Source organism: Macrotis lagotis, chromosome 1, assembly GCF_037893015.1.
Source record: "Macrotis lagotis isolate mMagLag1 chromosome 1, bilby.v1.9.chrom.fasta, whole genome shotgun sequence".
Lineage (NCBI taxonomy): Eukaryota > Metazoa > Chordata > Mammalia > Peramelemorphia > Peramelidae > Macrotis > Macrotis lagotis.
This window is the reverse complement of record NC_133658.1, coordinates 72604044-72616833: the sequence shown is the minus strand read 5'-3', so window position 1 is coordinate 72616833 and position 12790 is coordinate 72604044. Positions and strand designations below refer to the sequence as shown.

General features: G+C 34.4%; 1 protein-coding gene across 1 annotated transcript in view; it reads right to left on the bottom strand.

Moving 5' to 3' along the window:
- The window catches only part of LOC141500226 (cadherin-8-like), a 156522-nt gene that overhangs the window by 130899 nt on the left and 12833 nt on the right, over nucleotides 1-12790 (bottom strand). The window contains exon 2 of the mRNA XM_074203233.1: nucleotides 7187-7637. Within this exon, the coding sequence (XP_074059334.1) occupies nucleotides 7187-7438 (252 nt within the window). The 5' untranslated portion in view covers nucleotides 7439-7637. The remainder of the gene's footprint in view (nucleotides 1-7186; nucleotides 7638-12790) is intronic.

The following is a 12790-nucleotide window of genomic DNA, read 5'->3' as shown; positions in this document are numbered from 1 at the left end:
ATATATCTTGCATACATATGGAGAAAACCTTCATCAATTTGTACTCCATGACTTTTGAACTTGTGATAATTTGGAAAAAAATTGGGCTGGTATTTAACATTTTTTTTCTAGAAAACTCTTCTTTCCCAGAAATTAAAATCAATAATATAAACAAAATTGCAGATTTTGCAATTGAGATTTCTCTCAAGATTCTTGAGAAAACAAATTATGCTCACATTTTTTTTTGGAAATCCTCATTTCTATTAATAACAATGAAGATTCTTTAGAAAACATGCTCATCTATCAATTAAACTACAACTAATAGAAATCATTCTTTTCATTGTTTGAGTTATTGTATGTTTTTGAAACTGATAAAATAATATTTCTAATGTTCTATTACAAGAGATTGGACTTGTTCTGCCTAGCCCCAGAAAGCAGGACTAAAAATCAGTTGAAGAATGTTTCAGAGAAGTCAAATTCAGTTCAACATCTAAGGAGGGAAAAGGAAAAAAAAAACAACTTCCTAGCAATTAGACCTGGTCAAAAGTGACATGGGCTGCCTAATAAGAGAATAAATTCCCCATAAGTGAAAATCTTTGAGTAAAAGCTAGATTGTTACTAACTAGGGAATGTTTGGGGCATAGACTATGTCTCAATAGGAGGTTGAACTAAATAACCTCTGAGATTTCTTCTCACTCTGACATTTCAAGATTTAACAAAAAGTAAGGATTTGTAGCAATCGAGATTGGTCTCTGCCACCAGTGAGTTTTACTTTTTAAGTTTTTGCAAGGTAAATGGGGTTAAGTGGCTTGCCCAAGGCCACACAGCTAAGTAATTATTAAGTGTTTGAGACCGGATTTGAACCCAGGTACTCCTGACTCCAGGGCCTGTGCTTTATCCACTGCGCCACCTAGCCGCCCCTACCAGTGAGTTTTAAATTAATTTAATTGAGTACTATATCTTATGCTTCATTTTTGTGCCAAGAAAATACTATGCATTTAATAAACATTCTATATTCAAAGATGTCTCATGAATAAAGTTTCTTATAACTAACAAAATGGTGTCTTGTATATTGACTCCAAAATACTACCCACTAGACTCCCTTTATTTTTTGCTGTCTTTTTTTTCTTTTAGGTCTGGGAAATTCTGAATCTAATCATAAAAGGGAGAACAATCAGATAATGAGGAGAAGAAAAGAACCTTTAAGAGAATCTTTAATCGGAAATAGGAGCAACAAGGTAAAAATCAAGTCCTCAAGGCTTTTAGTTAGTTTAATGATGCTGAATGATACTGGTAACATGATACCAGTTACTGAGCTAGGCAAAGATTAAAAACATTAGCAGCAACAGTCCTCCATCAAGGCTTTTGTGGTCCATATCCACAACAAGGTGAATGTAAAGGACATTCTGAAGGAACTCGAGACTTGTAAACCAAAAATCAAGTTCAATTTTCTCTCAGGTGCTAAGTATTACCTTGAAAAGTCATGTAACTGCTTTTGGCCTTATTTTCCATTTCTGTCAAAGAAGGAAATAAGATTAAATGATGCCTAAGGTTTCTTCCTGTCATAACATTTTTTACTCTCTGCTCTATCATTCTATATTTTGTCTTCTAATATGCGATATTCTAAAATCTCATCTAGCTCTAAAAACCTGTTTTAAATTCTCTCGTAGTTCAGAGTTCATATTTTACATTTTTTGAGATCAAATTAGAAAAAACAAAAACCAAAAATGTTGATCTAGTCTTCAGTTAAAATAACTTCAATCATCTTCCAGTCTAATAACACAAAAGTTTATGTGAAAATATTTCAAAAAAGCATGTTTTATTTATTAATATTAAACAAATAAGCAATGTTTCCCCACCTTGCTCCTAGGAAGAGACTCAGTGATGAATTGGATTAGTATTAAAAGTGGAGCAGTATACAAAAAGGGAGGGGGGGAAGTTATAATAGAAGGTGTAAGGACCCAAAAGCATATTGCTTCAAGCACTTAGCCTGCTCTTATTCTGAAGCAGTAACCTGAAATGTATTTTTGACTTAGCTACAATTCAGTTCCACAAAGACTACAGTAGAACTGTGCAAGAGCAGTTTTCTTTGAGAAGGAAAAAAAAAGGGATTATTTGAAGTGCTTTTTGAAAGTTTTTTTTTCTCTCTAAGTTCAAGTTTAGAATCAATTTAACTCTCCTAAGAAAAAAAGGTTAGGATGTGCCATGTTCTTAGGAATGATTCTTCCAAAGTTCTAATTATTTTGGTGTTTATTAAATACTAATGAGTAGCTTTGACAAATGCCTTTCAATGGCATATTCAAGATTCCTAGGTTACAAGTGGGGTCAGGGCATTTGGATTTTAGAGGGAAAATCTGTGTTTCCAAGGTTTCATTTGAAAAAATCAGCAATATTCAGGTAGAATTTGAGGGTGGGGAAGGAGAAGAAGTTTTTGATGCATGAATGGCAAACCCAATTATTGACCAATTGAAAACATCATGACATCATGGAGACACTGTTTGACTTGGTATATCAGGAACATGGGTTCAAGTCCAATCTCAAACAAACATATCATTTGGCTGTGTGGCCATAGACATGTCATTTAAATTTTCTGTACTAATGTATGAAATAAGGCCTCTTTTGCATTAGCATGTAAAATACTACAGGAATGCCACTTATTCTCATTAACCAAGAAATGCTCCATCATGAAAAGACATACAATGTTATAAGGAGGATAATGTAAAAAATTTACAAAGATGATATCAGCAAATATTATATCTATGACAGAGAGTGTCACACCTAGACGTTGCCTTAAAGGATAGATTATGATGACAAAGAATGTGAAAGCTGAAAGAATCCTTAAAGGACAATCTTATTCAATTCCTTCTTTTTAAAGAAGAAATTATAACCTGAAAGATGTGACTCTGTCAATATCTTGATGGGTATTAGTGAGCACAAGCTAGAATTCAGATCTGCTGAATCCCAGGTTCCTGTTTTTTTTTTTCCAGTCTCCAAAGAGTAATGTAATGGTTCAGCCCAAATAAGTCAAATGAATGGAATTTGATAACAGGGCCAGTTGGACATTTTGGTGGTGGTTAGGGAGCAAAGAACCATTCAGGTAGAGAGGGTCGGGGGGGGGGGGGAGAGAGAGACAGACAGACAGACAGACAGACAGACAGACAGACAGACAGACAGAGAGACAGAGAGACAGAGAGAGAGAGAGAGAGAGCCATTCATTTTTCATTTTGAGTTGCAGGGCTTTTTTCCTCTCTCTCTCTCTCTCTCTCTCTGTCTCTCTGTCTCTCTGTCTCTCTGTCTCTCTGTCTCTGTCTCTCCAATTATAAAACACCAGGCTTTGAAATCCTAAGTAGAGAAAATTACAAAATTAATAATGACCCCACAAAATAGTGAATAATGTTTAAGTGTTGCAATTTATTTCTTACAAATATTTTAGGATTTGTGCAATTTGCCTTATCTAGTGGCCATAGAACACTTTTATATCCTATCAAAAAGAGATATATATTCTGGGTTTTTTCTTCATTTGCTGTTGTCATACTGTCAGTGGTCTATGTGTGAATTTGTGTGTGTATATTTCTTTTAGTGTTTAAGGATGATAATATAGTTTTCTATTATCTGTCATATCTAGCATTATGGTTTTCACCTAAGTTTTCTGTGGATCCAGAACTAGTCTTTCTGTTACCTGTCACATAGGGTTTGGTAACTGCTTGTTAGAAATGTATTCCAGTTGTAGAGTTGGAATTGTAAATGGAGGAGATTTCTGGAGAACAATTTCAAAAAAACATAAGAGGTTCACAAGCAGTATATGCACTTTGCCTTATTTATAGTCCTACTTGTTCTCAAAGATCCTAAAGAAATCAAAGAAAAAGGTGGGGGGGGGGGCGTCCTTAGAATGACTCCTTTTGTGCAGACTAAAAAAACCTGGAAACTAAAGAGATGTCTATGAATTGGGAAATGACTGAATAATTTGTGAAACATAATTACAATAGAATGCTATTCTACTGTAAGAAGTGGGGAAAAAGATTATTTCAAAGAGACATGGACAGACTTCTATGAACTGAAACAGAAGAACAATTTATGCTATAATATCTGTGTTATATAAAAAATGGATAATTTTGGCATATTTAAGAAGTTTAATCAACTAAATAATCAAACTTAATTCCAAGGGATTGATAAGAAATAATGCTGTCTATTTCATGACAGTGAATGGACTAATATGCAAAATGACTGATATGGAAGAATGTTTTGCATAACTGTTCTATTTTCCTCTCTCCCTCTTTCCCTCCTTCCTTCCTTCTTCCCTTGACTCTTTTCTTCCTTCCTCCTTTCCTTCCTTTCTTTTTTCCTTTTCTGCCCTTCTTTCCTTCTTATTTTTCTTACTTCACTCTCTCTCTCTTTTTCTCCTTTCTTTCTTTCTTTCTTTCTTTCTTTCTTTCTTTCTTTCTTTCTTTCTTTCTTTCTTTCTTTCTTTCTTTCTTTCTTTCTTTCTTTCTTTCTTTCTTCTTTCCCAGAAAATATGAGGGAAAATGCTAGATTCTTAAAAAAATTTTTTTTAAAATGATTTCCTCTCCTCGATCACTCTCTTAAATGTTCCTATTCATTGGAGGTCTGAGTCCTCAATGCTATCAATGGGAAGAACATGTCTATTCCAATATAAATCCCTTTGGTCAAGAAAGATGGGAGTTTTCTGACATTCAGGATGTTTACATTTTTAACATATATATTAAAACTAAAACTTTATAGCACTGCGAGTGTTAGATTTGGTATCAGATGATCTGAATTTGAATAATTGTTGTCAATTTCTACCTGTGTGACCTTGGACAAATCACTTAATATCTTTGTACCTCAACTATCTCATCTGTAAAAGGAAGTAGATGATCTCTAAGGTCCCTTACATTTACAATTCTATAACCCTATTTCGTCTCACCATCCCCTCACTTGCTGAATTTGATACCTAACATTAGTTCTGTCACTAAAGACTGACTGAGTAAAATCTTAATTAGGACTGTATTAGTCATTAAATTTAATAATTCTGTATAAAATAGTTTGATAGTTGAATTCCAACAATAATTCTATAAATAAATTATGCCATTAATTATTTCTTGTGACATAGATTTGAAGTCTAATGTAGTGGAAAAGTATATGGAATTCAGAGCCAGAAAGCTCGAGTTTGAATATTGTCCCTGTCATTTATTTGTATGATATGGAGCAAGTTCATCGAAGTCATTTATGCCTCAGTTTTCTCATTTGTAAAATAAGAGTCAGAGTAAGAATCTTTTACTAAAATTCCTACCAATTCTAAAGCTTATTCCCCTTCACTCTTTCTTCACCAGGGTCTCTGATGTGTGATTTAGGTCAAAGGAAAAAATCGAGCCCCTTCTTGAAGTATATTGCCACTTTCAAATCCCTGAGGTAACAAAGGGGAAAATGAACAAGATGCTCACTAACATTTTTTTCAACTTTTAAGATTTTTATGATTCTAATATCCTCATCAAGTTGGAAGAGCTAATGAAACTCTCAAAGTGCACTATCTAATCTCTTTGATGATGTCCTTTCGAAGAAGGACTTGGCAGAGTCACATCAAGATTTTTACTTATCAGAAAATAAGGCATGTCAAAGTCCCTCCGATCATGGCGAGCTTTGTATTTGGGAGCATTTGGACAGAGATTGAAGAACAGTGCCGAGCAGCTGTCTGGCATTTATGGCATCCAACAGAGCTCCGTGTAATTTAGGCTAGCAGATAGCACGCTTCTAGTGATCACTGCTCTTGCCCAGAAAATGCTGATTGAGAAAAACAATCCTAGCTGGGAAAGAAGGGGGGGAGAAAAGGAAGCCAGACAAGATTCAAAAGACTCAAACATAACAGCTATATGTTATCCAGGCAAATATAGACACACACACACACACACACACACACACACACACACACACACACACACACACACACACACACACACACACATAAAGAAAAAACTTCAAATTACTCTATGCCCTAATATTTCCCACTGATTTATGAACCCTACTATAAGGAAAATCAAAATCAAAATGTTGTGAATCTCAATCCATAGCCATTAAAGCCTGATTTTACCAATGCTTTTAATTACCTTTGAAAAATGCCATAACTTCATCTCTCACAAAGCTGCAGAAGCTAGAGCTGAAAGGGATCTTAGATGATCCAATGATCTTATTTTCCAGATTAAGAAACTGAGTCCTTAAAAATGAAAACTATCATGCCCAAATGAGGTCTGAAGAGCAGAGAATTGTCTAAGTCATTCATTTTAGGTAGTTATTAAATAAATGAATGGAAATGTAAGCCTGGGATAAGGAATAACCTAAGAAAAAGGTTAAATGTGACCCCATAGGTCAGGAACCATGTTTTGGCTTTGTCTGTGTCCTTTCTACCTGATAAGTACTGTATACATAATTGGCACTTACAAAATACTTGCTGAATTTTATGTAATTAATTTGATTTGAGAACAATTGGGTCAGACTGTATATCAATAGAGGGAGGGAAGAACACACACACACACACACACACACACACACACACACACAAACACACACATTTGGGTTTAAATTTGGATCTGTTTGGACCACTTAATCTTCCTGAGTCTCAAATATTCTCATTTATAAAACATATATAACACTTATATTACCAACCTCCCTGAATTGTTGTGAGAAAAAGATTGGAAACTGGAAAGCACTTATATAATTGGGAATTTATTGATATAAGTATTATTTCCTTTTTGTTGTTACCGTTAATATAAGTAATAAAATACAACTCAGCAAAATAAGTAGTATTTTCAAGGCATTATGTAATTTGAATACTACAAACCTGAATACAAAGATAGTTCTACTTATAATTGTTAAGAAATCTCACTAATGCTCGGAGATTTCATGTACTCCATTTTACCTGGGCTGATTAGCTTCCTTCCTTTGGGATCCAGGTGCCATTCTTAATGAAGGGATCTGATAATTTTAGCCCATTAATATACAGACACCTCAAGATGAAGAGATCTAAGATGATCCCAACAATAATAGCCATTAGAGGTATCTGGCAAAATCTCTGGTTATTAAAGAAACATTAAAAATGAACCTTTTGGATAAGCAAACAATTAAAAAGAACACCTTAATTTTGTATCAATGACTTTAATACTATGGATTGACCATTAAGCTATTATTTAAAAAAAGAAAAAAATAAACAGCTTACCCGGCCAACTAGTATTGGTTCAGGTCCAGAAAATTCTTCCAGGACAAACATTTGATTCCAAACCCAACCTCTCTTGGATCGGTTCAAAACTCGCTGTTCTTCACCCAATCCATTTAGTCCCAAACTGGATCCACTTGGTAAAACCTGAGATGGGGCCATTGGAGCCATATAAATATATGGGAGAACAGTAATCCACAAGATTATTAATGGAGTCCAGAGATCCAAGAGCATTTCTGCTAGACGTTCTGGCATTGCACCCCCAGTTAAGCAAATTGCCACAGAAATGAAACAGTTATTTTGCCTGCCTCCAGTCTTTGGCCATCCAATTCATCATGTGGTACCAAACATTCATTTACTGTTCTACCAGGCGTTTATGGCACAGGAAACATGAATAAAAACAGTTCAGAGTAGAAGACCACAATCCATCAGATTTCCTGGTCATTGAAGATTCCTGCCAAAATAATGAAAATACCAGCTGACAATACATAGAAACAGTTCGCAAAAAAACGTCACTTACATTCAAAATTCTGTAACTGAACATTTTAACTGGCCAGTTTAGGTGCTTCCCAGTTTCTTCAGGTAAAAACAGTATTTTTGTAAATGTATATCAAGATCATATTAATGGAATTTACAAGTATTTCCTTTCTACAATGACTTATCAAATAATTTTATCATTTAGAAGGAATCAAACTTATCCTTACTGAAACCAGAATACTCTTTAAAACCTGCTGACAAGTAGAAGAAATGGGTTTTTTCTCAATAGAGATCTTCGAGTCAATCCTGGCTAACCACTTGTGGGGGGGGCAATTATAAGAGGGATTATTGATCAATCAGCAAACATTTATTAATCATCTACTTAAATGTCAGGCACTGGGGATACAAATTTAAAGAGACAGTTCACATGGTCAGGCAGATATTGGATTAGATGACCTCTGAGGTCCACCCCCCAACTCCAAAATTCTAATATTCTGGTCATTAAGTTGCCCTTTAAAGACCACCATTGACATAGAAATGACTTTACATAGATTAAGACAGTTGGGCAGTTCTAATTATTTTTTCTTTATATTGAGCTAAAATTTTTCTCCCTGTAGCCTTTCCCCAGTCCTTAGAGTTATTCTCTGGGTCCAAGGCAAGTTTAATCTTTCTTCTTCTTGAACTACTTATTAACAAGAACTGTAACAGGGAATTGTTTTCTTTTCACATTTTTTTAAAGGGAAGACAAATCAATTTAAGGTTTTGAAAATGCAAACCTCCATGGAAGTTAATGAAACTATTGTAACCTTATTTCTTCATAAGAATTCAAACATTATTTCCCAAATTTCATGGGAACAATTACTACCATTAGGCAAGCTGGACAAAGAGAATAACTATTGATGTAAAAGAAAAATAGCCTATGATTTCAAGAAAAAGAAAAAAAATTTACACTGCAATCTTCTACTGTCACCACACACACACACACACACACACACACACACACACACACAGACAATACGTTTTAAAAAGTTGCTCCAATTCAGTCTATAAATGTGTTTCTCCTCCATGCTACTAATAGTGATGGAATAAAATTAGAAAGCTCCCAGAAAAAATTCTATAGTGTCCAGTTTGTACATAGAGATAATCAAGGTCATGCCAGGGCTCTGAAACTAAATGCACAGTTGAGCAGGACATTTAAATTACGTAAGGAAAAAAAAGTCATCCTTTGGGAATAAAATCTGTTAAAAATGCAGTTTTTTTTCAATTGGGAAGATTCAGAAATGGATGACCAAAATAAAATAAAATAAATAAAATAAAAACCCATTACTGGAGATGTCAAATAGTTGTTTTTTTGAGTTGTGTATTTTTTTTGTCATACCTTCTATGTGACAAAAATATATTTATTTCCCCCTAAGAGTATATTTTTTAAAAGGACATACAATCACTCTAGGTTTTAAGAAGAAATGCTTCTGGATTGGATTAAATGTGAAAGTAATTCTTTAGGAAACAAAAAGAAGTGGTTGACTCAGGGAATTCATAATAAGATAGGGAACCTTTCACTTTTAGGTCAACAGTTCAAATCTGACCCAGGACTGCAGTGATAGAAAGTCATTACCTTTGGATGAGCTGGTTAGCCACCTATGTGAAAAAGAGCTGATTGCTTTAGGGCTGATTCTGCTACAAATAAAGGCAGTGTCTCTAATTTAACAAGATGACCACTGTAATCACCCCTCTTGTCACTCTTCCCATGGGCTCAGAGGTTGAATTGAAGTACATTTCACCTCAATGGGTGGCTCTATCCATAAGACTGACATTCTGAGGAGGCTTTAAGTAAAGCAAACCTCTCATAGAAAAGATAGACAGCTTCCAGGGCTAGCCATCACATTTTTTTTTCCAAACCTGGATACCCAAAGCACAGCTCAGGGAAAATGGTCATTTTTCTAGAAATTTGAAGTCTAAATTCATAAATGCCATCATCTCCTTTCCTTTCAGGTGTTAATTCATAGCTTTGAATTTTCATGTGAACAGTCTACTTCAAGCTAGTAATTTATTCCAAATAGGACTAAATGCTCTAAGAAATTATTTTTAAAGGACCAAAAGGAAATTCAGAAGTGTCAATTTTAAAAGTAACAAAATCTTAATTGTTTATAGGTTTTGATTAAGTCAAGAAGCACATTGATATTCATATTCTCATTTGACCCTGGAATGTAAATATCAATAGTTCCCTTTTAAAGATAAGGTAACTGAGACTTAAAGAGATTAAATGATTCAGTCCCAGATAGTTTAACTAGAAGCTGATGAGCAGGGTTTTGAAATGAGGTCTTTCAGATTAGGATTGGAAGAAATCTTAGAATTTACTTAATTGTTAAGTAAAATGAAAGGACCTTAGAATTAACTGACCAACAAATTTCAATTATGCAACTAGCAGATTTTAAAGCACACAAAACAGAATATCAAAGATGATAAAGACTTCACAACACAGAATGTAGAGCAGAAAGGGCTCTTACAAAAAATGTTAGAGTGAGCTCCCCAAATTGAAAGTTAGAATGGGAAAGGATTTTAGAATCCCTACAAAAAATTGCAATCAGATAATCTTAATCCTAATCCAGAACAAACAATATTTTGTTTTGAAGAAATTTTGGAATATAGGATATTCTGATATGTATGTTAACATGAATGAATGAATAAATGAAAATATATTCAGAAAGTATTTACTATGTTCAAAACACTGCTAAATTCTGAGTATAAAAATAGTTAAGTGGAGATAGTCTTTGATGTCAGGAAGCTCACATTATATTGGGAGACAAATATACATGGTAGGGTTCAATTGCAAGTCACAGGTCTAATGGTCCTTAGGGTGCAGTGCCAAGTCAGACAGTAATACATCTTCTTTCAGTCCCATTTCTATTAATTAAACTATATCAATTTTAGATATTTGAATCATTTGAAAGTTTCAAGGTCTCTGAAATGAAGATGTCATGAACTGGCAAGCTGAATATTTTCTGTAAATGTATAACTTTGTAAAGAAGTAAATTCTTCCATGACATTTTCTCTGATCCTTAGAGTCAAATTGAAGTTAAAAGTGACCTTAGAATAAAGAAGGTGAGTACTTTAAAAGGTCTGAGATATCATTGAATCCAAGTCCCTAGTTTTACAGATAAAGATGCTGGGGACCAAAGACAGGTAGTGAATTTTCAAAGATTATTCTAGGAATTAAGGGTGGGATTAAAACTTGGATCTTCTAATTATGAGTTCAATGTCATTTCAGTTTTTCTAAGCTGCATGGAGAGGGTGCTTTGGCAAACACATGCATGCATCATATGTATACATATATGTATATGTGTATATACATATATGTATATATATGTATGTATATATGTATATGTGTATATATCTATATCTATATATATATATATATATATCCTTCACAGCTACTTATGCCCATTTATAAAAATTTTTAATTTCCCAGCACAAATATCAGCAAATCATAGAAAAGAGGAACAGGGAAATAAATTAAGACTATTTTATCTGAGGCACCCCAAAATATGTAAGAATGCAGAGGTAAATCTCAAAGTCATCCTAAATAGATTTCTAATCCAGTTGCTACTGTCATACTTCTATACTTCTGTTTCCACACTGGTTTTTCCAGGGTTTTCATCAGTAAAGGAGGCACTGCTGTGCCCCACATAGCCCAGGATCCTTCTGATTCCTTTCCTTAACATTGTAGTGATTACAAGATATTGAGGGAAATTAAAAAGTTGCTTTCCTGAACACACACACACACACACACACACACACACACACACACACACACACACATACACAAACAAAATTGGAGAGTATCTGAGGTAGTTCAAAGCTCTCATTTTTATAGATAAAGGAATTGAGGTTTAAGCGACTTATCCAACAACATAAGGGCTAGTTTGACTGCACTCCAATGAGAGCTCATGTCCCCTGGTACACTGGAATCCTTTAATAAGTTGGGGCAATCATTTCAATAGTATTTACTCAGTGTAAGTGCTGTCACATTTGGGACTCCATCAGTGACAGTATCTCTCCCATCTGCATTATTTCAAGCACTTGAGGGAATTGCATTGCTAGCTGATGTGACCTCATTCCCACACATACCATCATAGCAAAGAAGAACTTGACTTTCAAGAATTGAGGCTGAGCTGTTAAGAAAGATAAGATTTAATAGTGACAATTACAACCTCCCAGAATGTCAGAGTTGGAGAGGCTCTGAGGAGATCATCTAGTTCAGCACTCTGATTTTAAAGGTGAAGAAACTGAGGCTAAAAGAGGCAAAAAGACTCCAACCTCCTCATTATATAGATAAAGGTTTAGGCTTAAGAGACAGACAGTGACTCCAGCCTACTCAATTTTTAAATGAAGAAACTGAGGCACAAGAACAGGAAGTAATTTGCCCAAGCAAGGATAAACAGCAGAGAACCAATAAGGATCAGAGATAAGTGGCCTCAAAGAGATGTCCTATCACAAGGCTGAGGGAAATGGATTAAACCATTTAATCTCCCCTTGTACCTTAATTTCTTTATCTGAAACATGAGGATGTCAGACAAAGTGATAAGCAGTGTACTTTCTGACTTAAAAATATGACTTTATGAAGTCTTATTTCAACCCCACAAAGCTACTGACTTTTTTTTCATTTATTTATTTGTTTGTTTTGTTTCTATAAGCCATTACCAAAAACACTAATTAATGCTGTGGGGGATTAGATGATAGCCTTGCCTAGTTTCATGAGAGATGAGGAAATGCTAAAGGTCTGTTAGCAGAATTAATAAAATTTCTAAGTAGTTGAACATACAAACTGCTTACCTATACTCAATGAGAAATAAATTGAGTAAGGTCATAAAAGCTTGGCGGAAAAAAAATCAATTTATTTTTAGGTTTTCCAACCACAGTATATCTGTCTGGCCAAGTAATCCACTTTATTATAATGCTGCAACATTGATTCACACCCCGAAAGTGAAAGGAGGAGATTTTACAGTCTCTTTGGAATTCCTTCACATTGGATTATGTTTAGATTTCACTTTAAGAATTTCATCCTCTCCAGGGCACTTTACTGTGAATTCCATTCTTTCTTCATTACTGTTTTGTAGATGCTTCTTATTA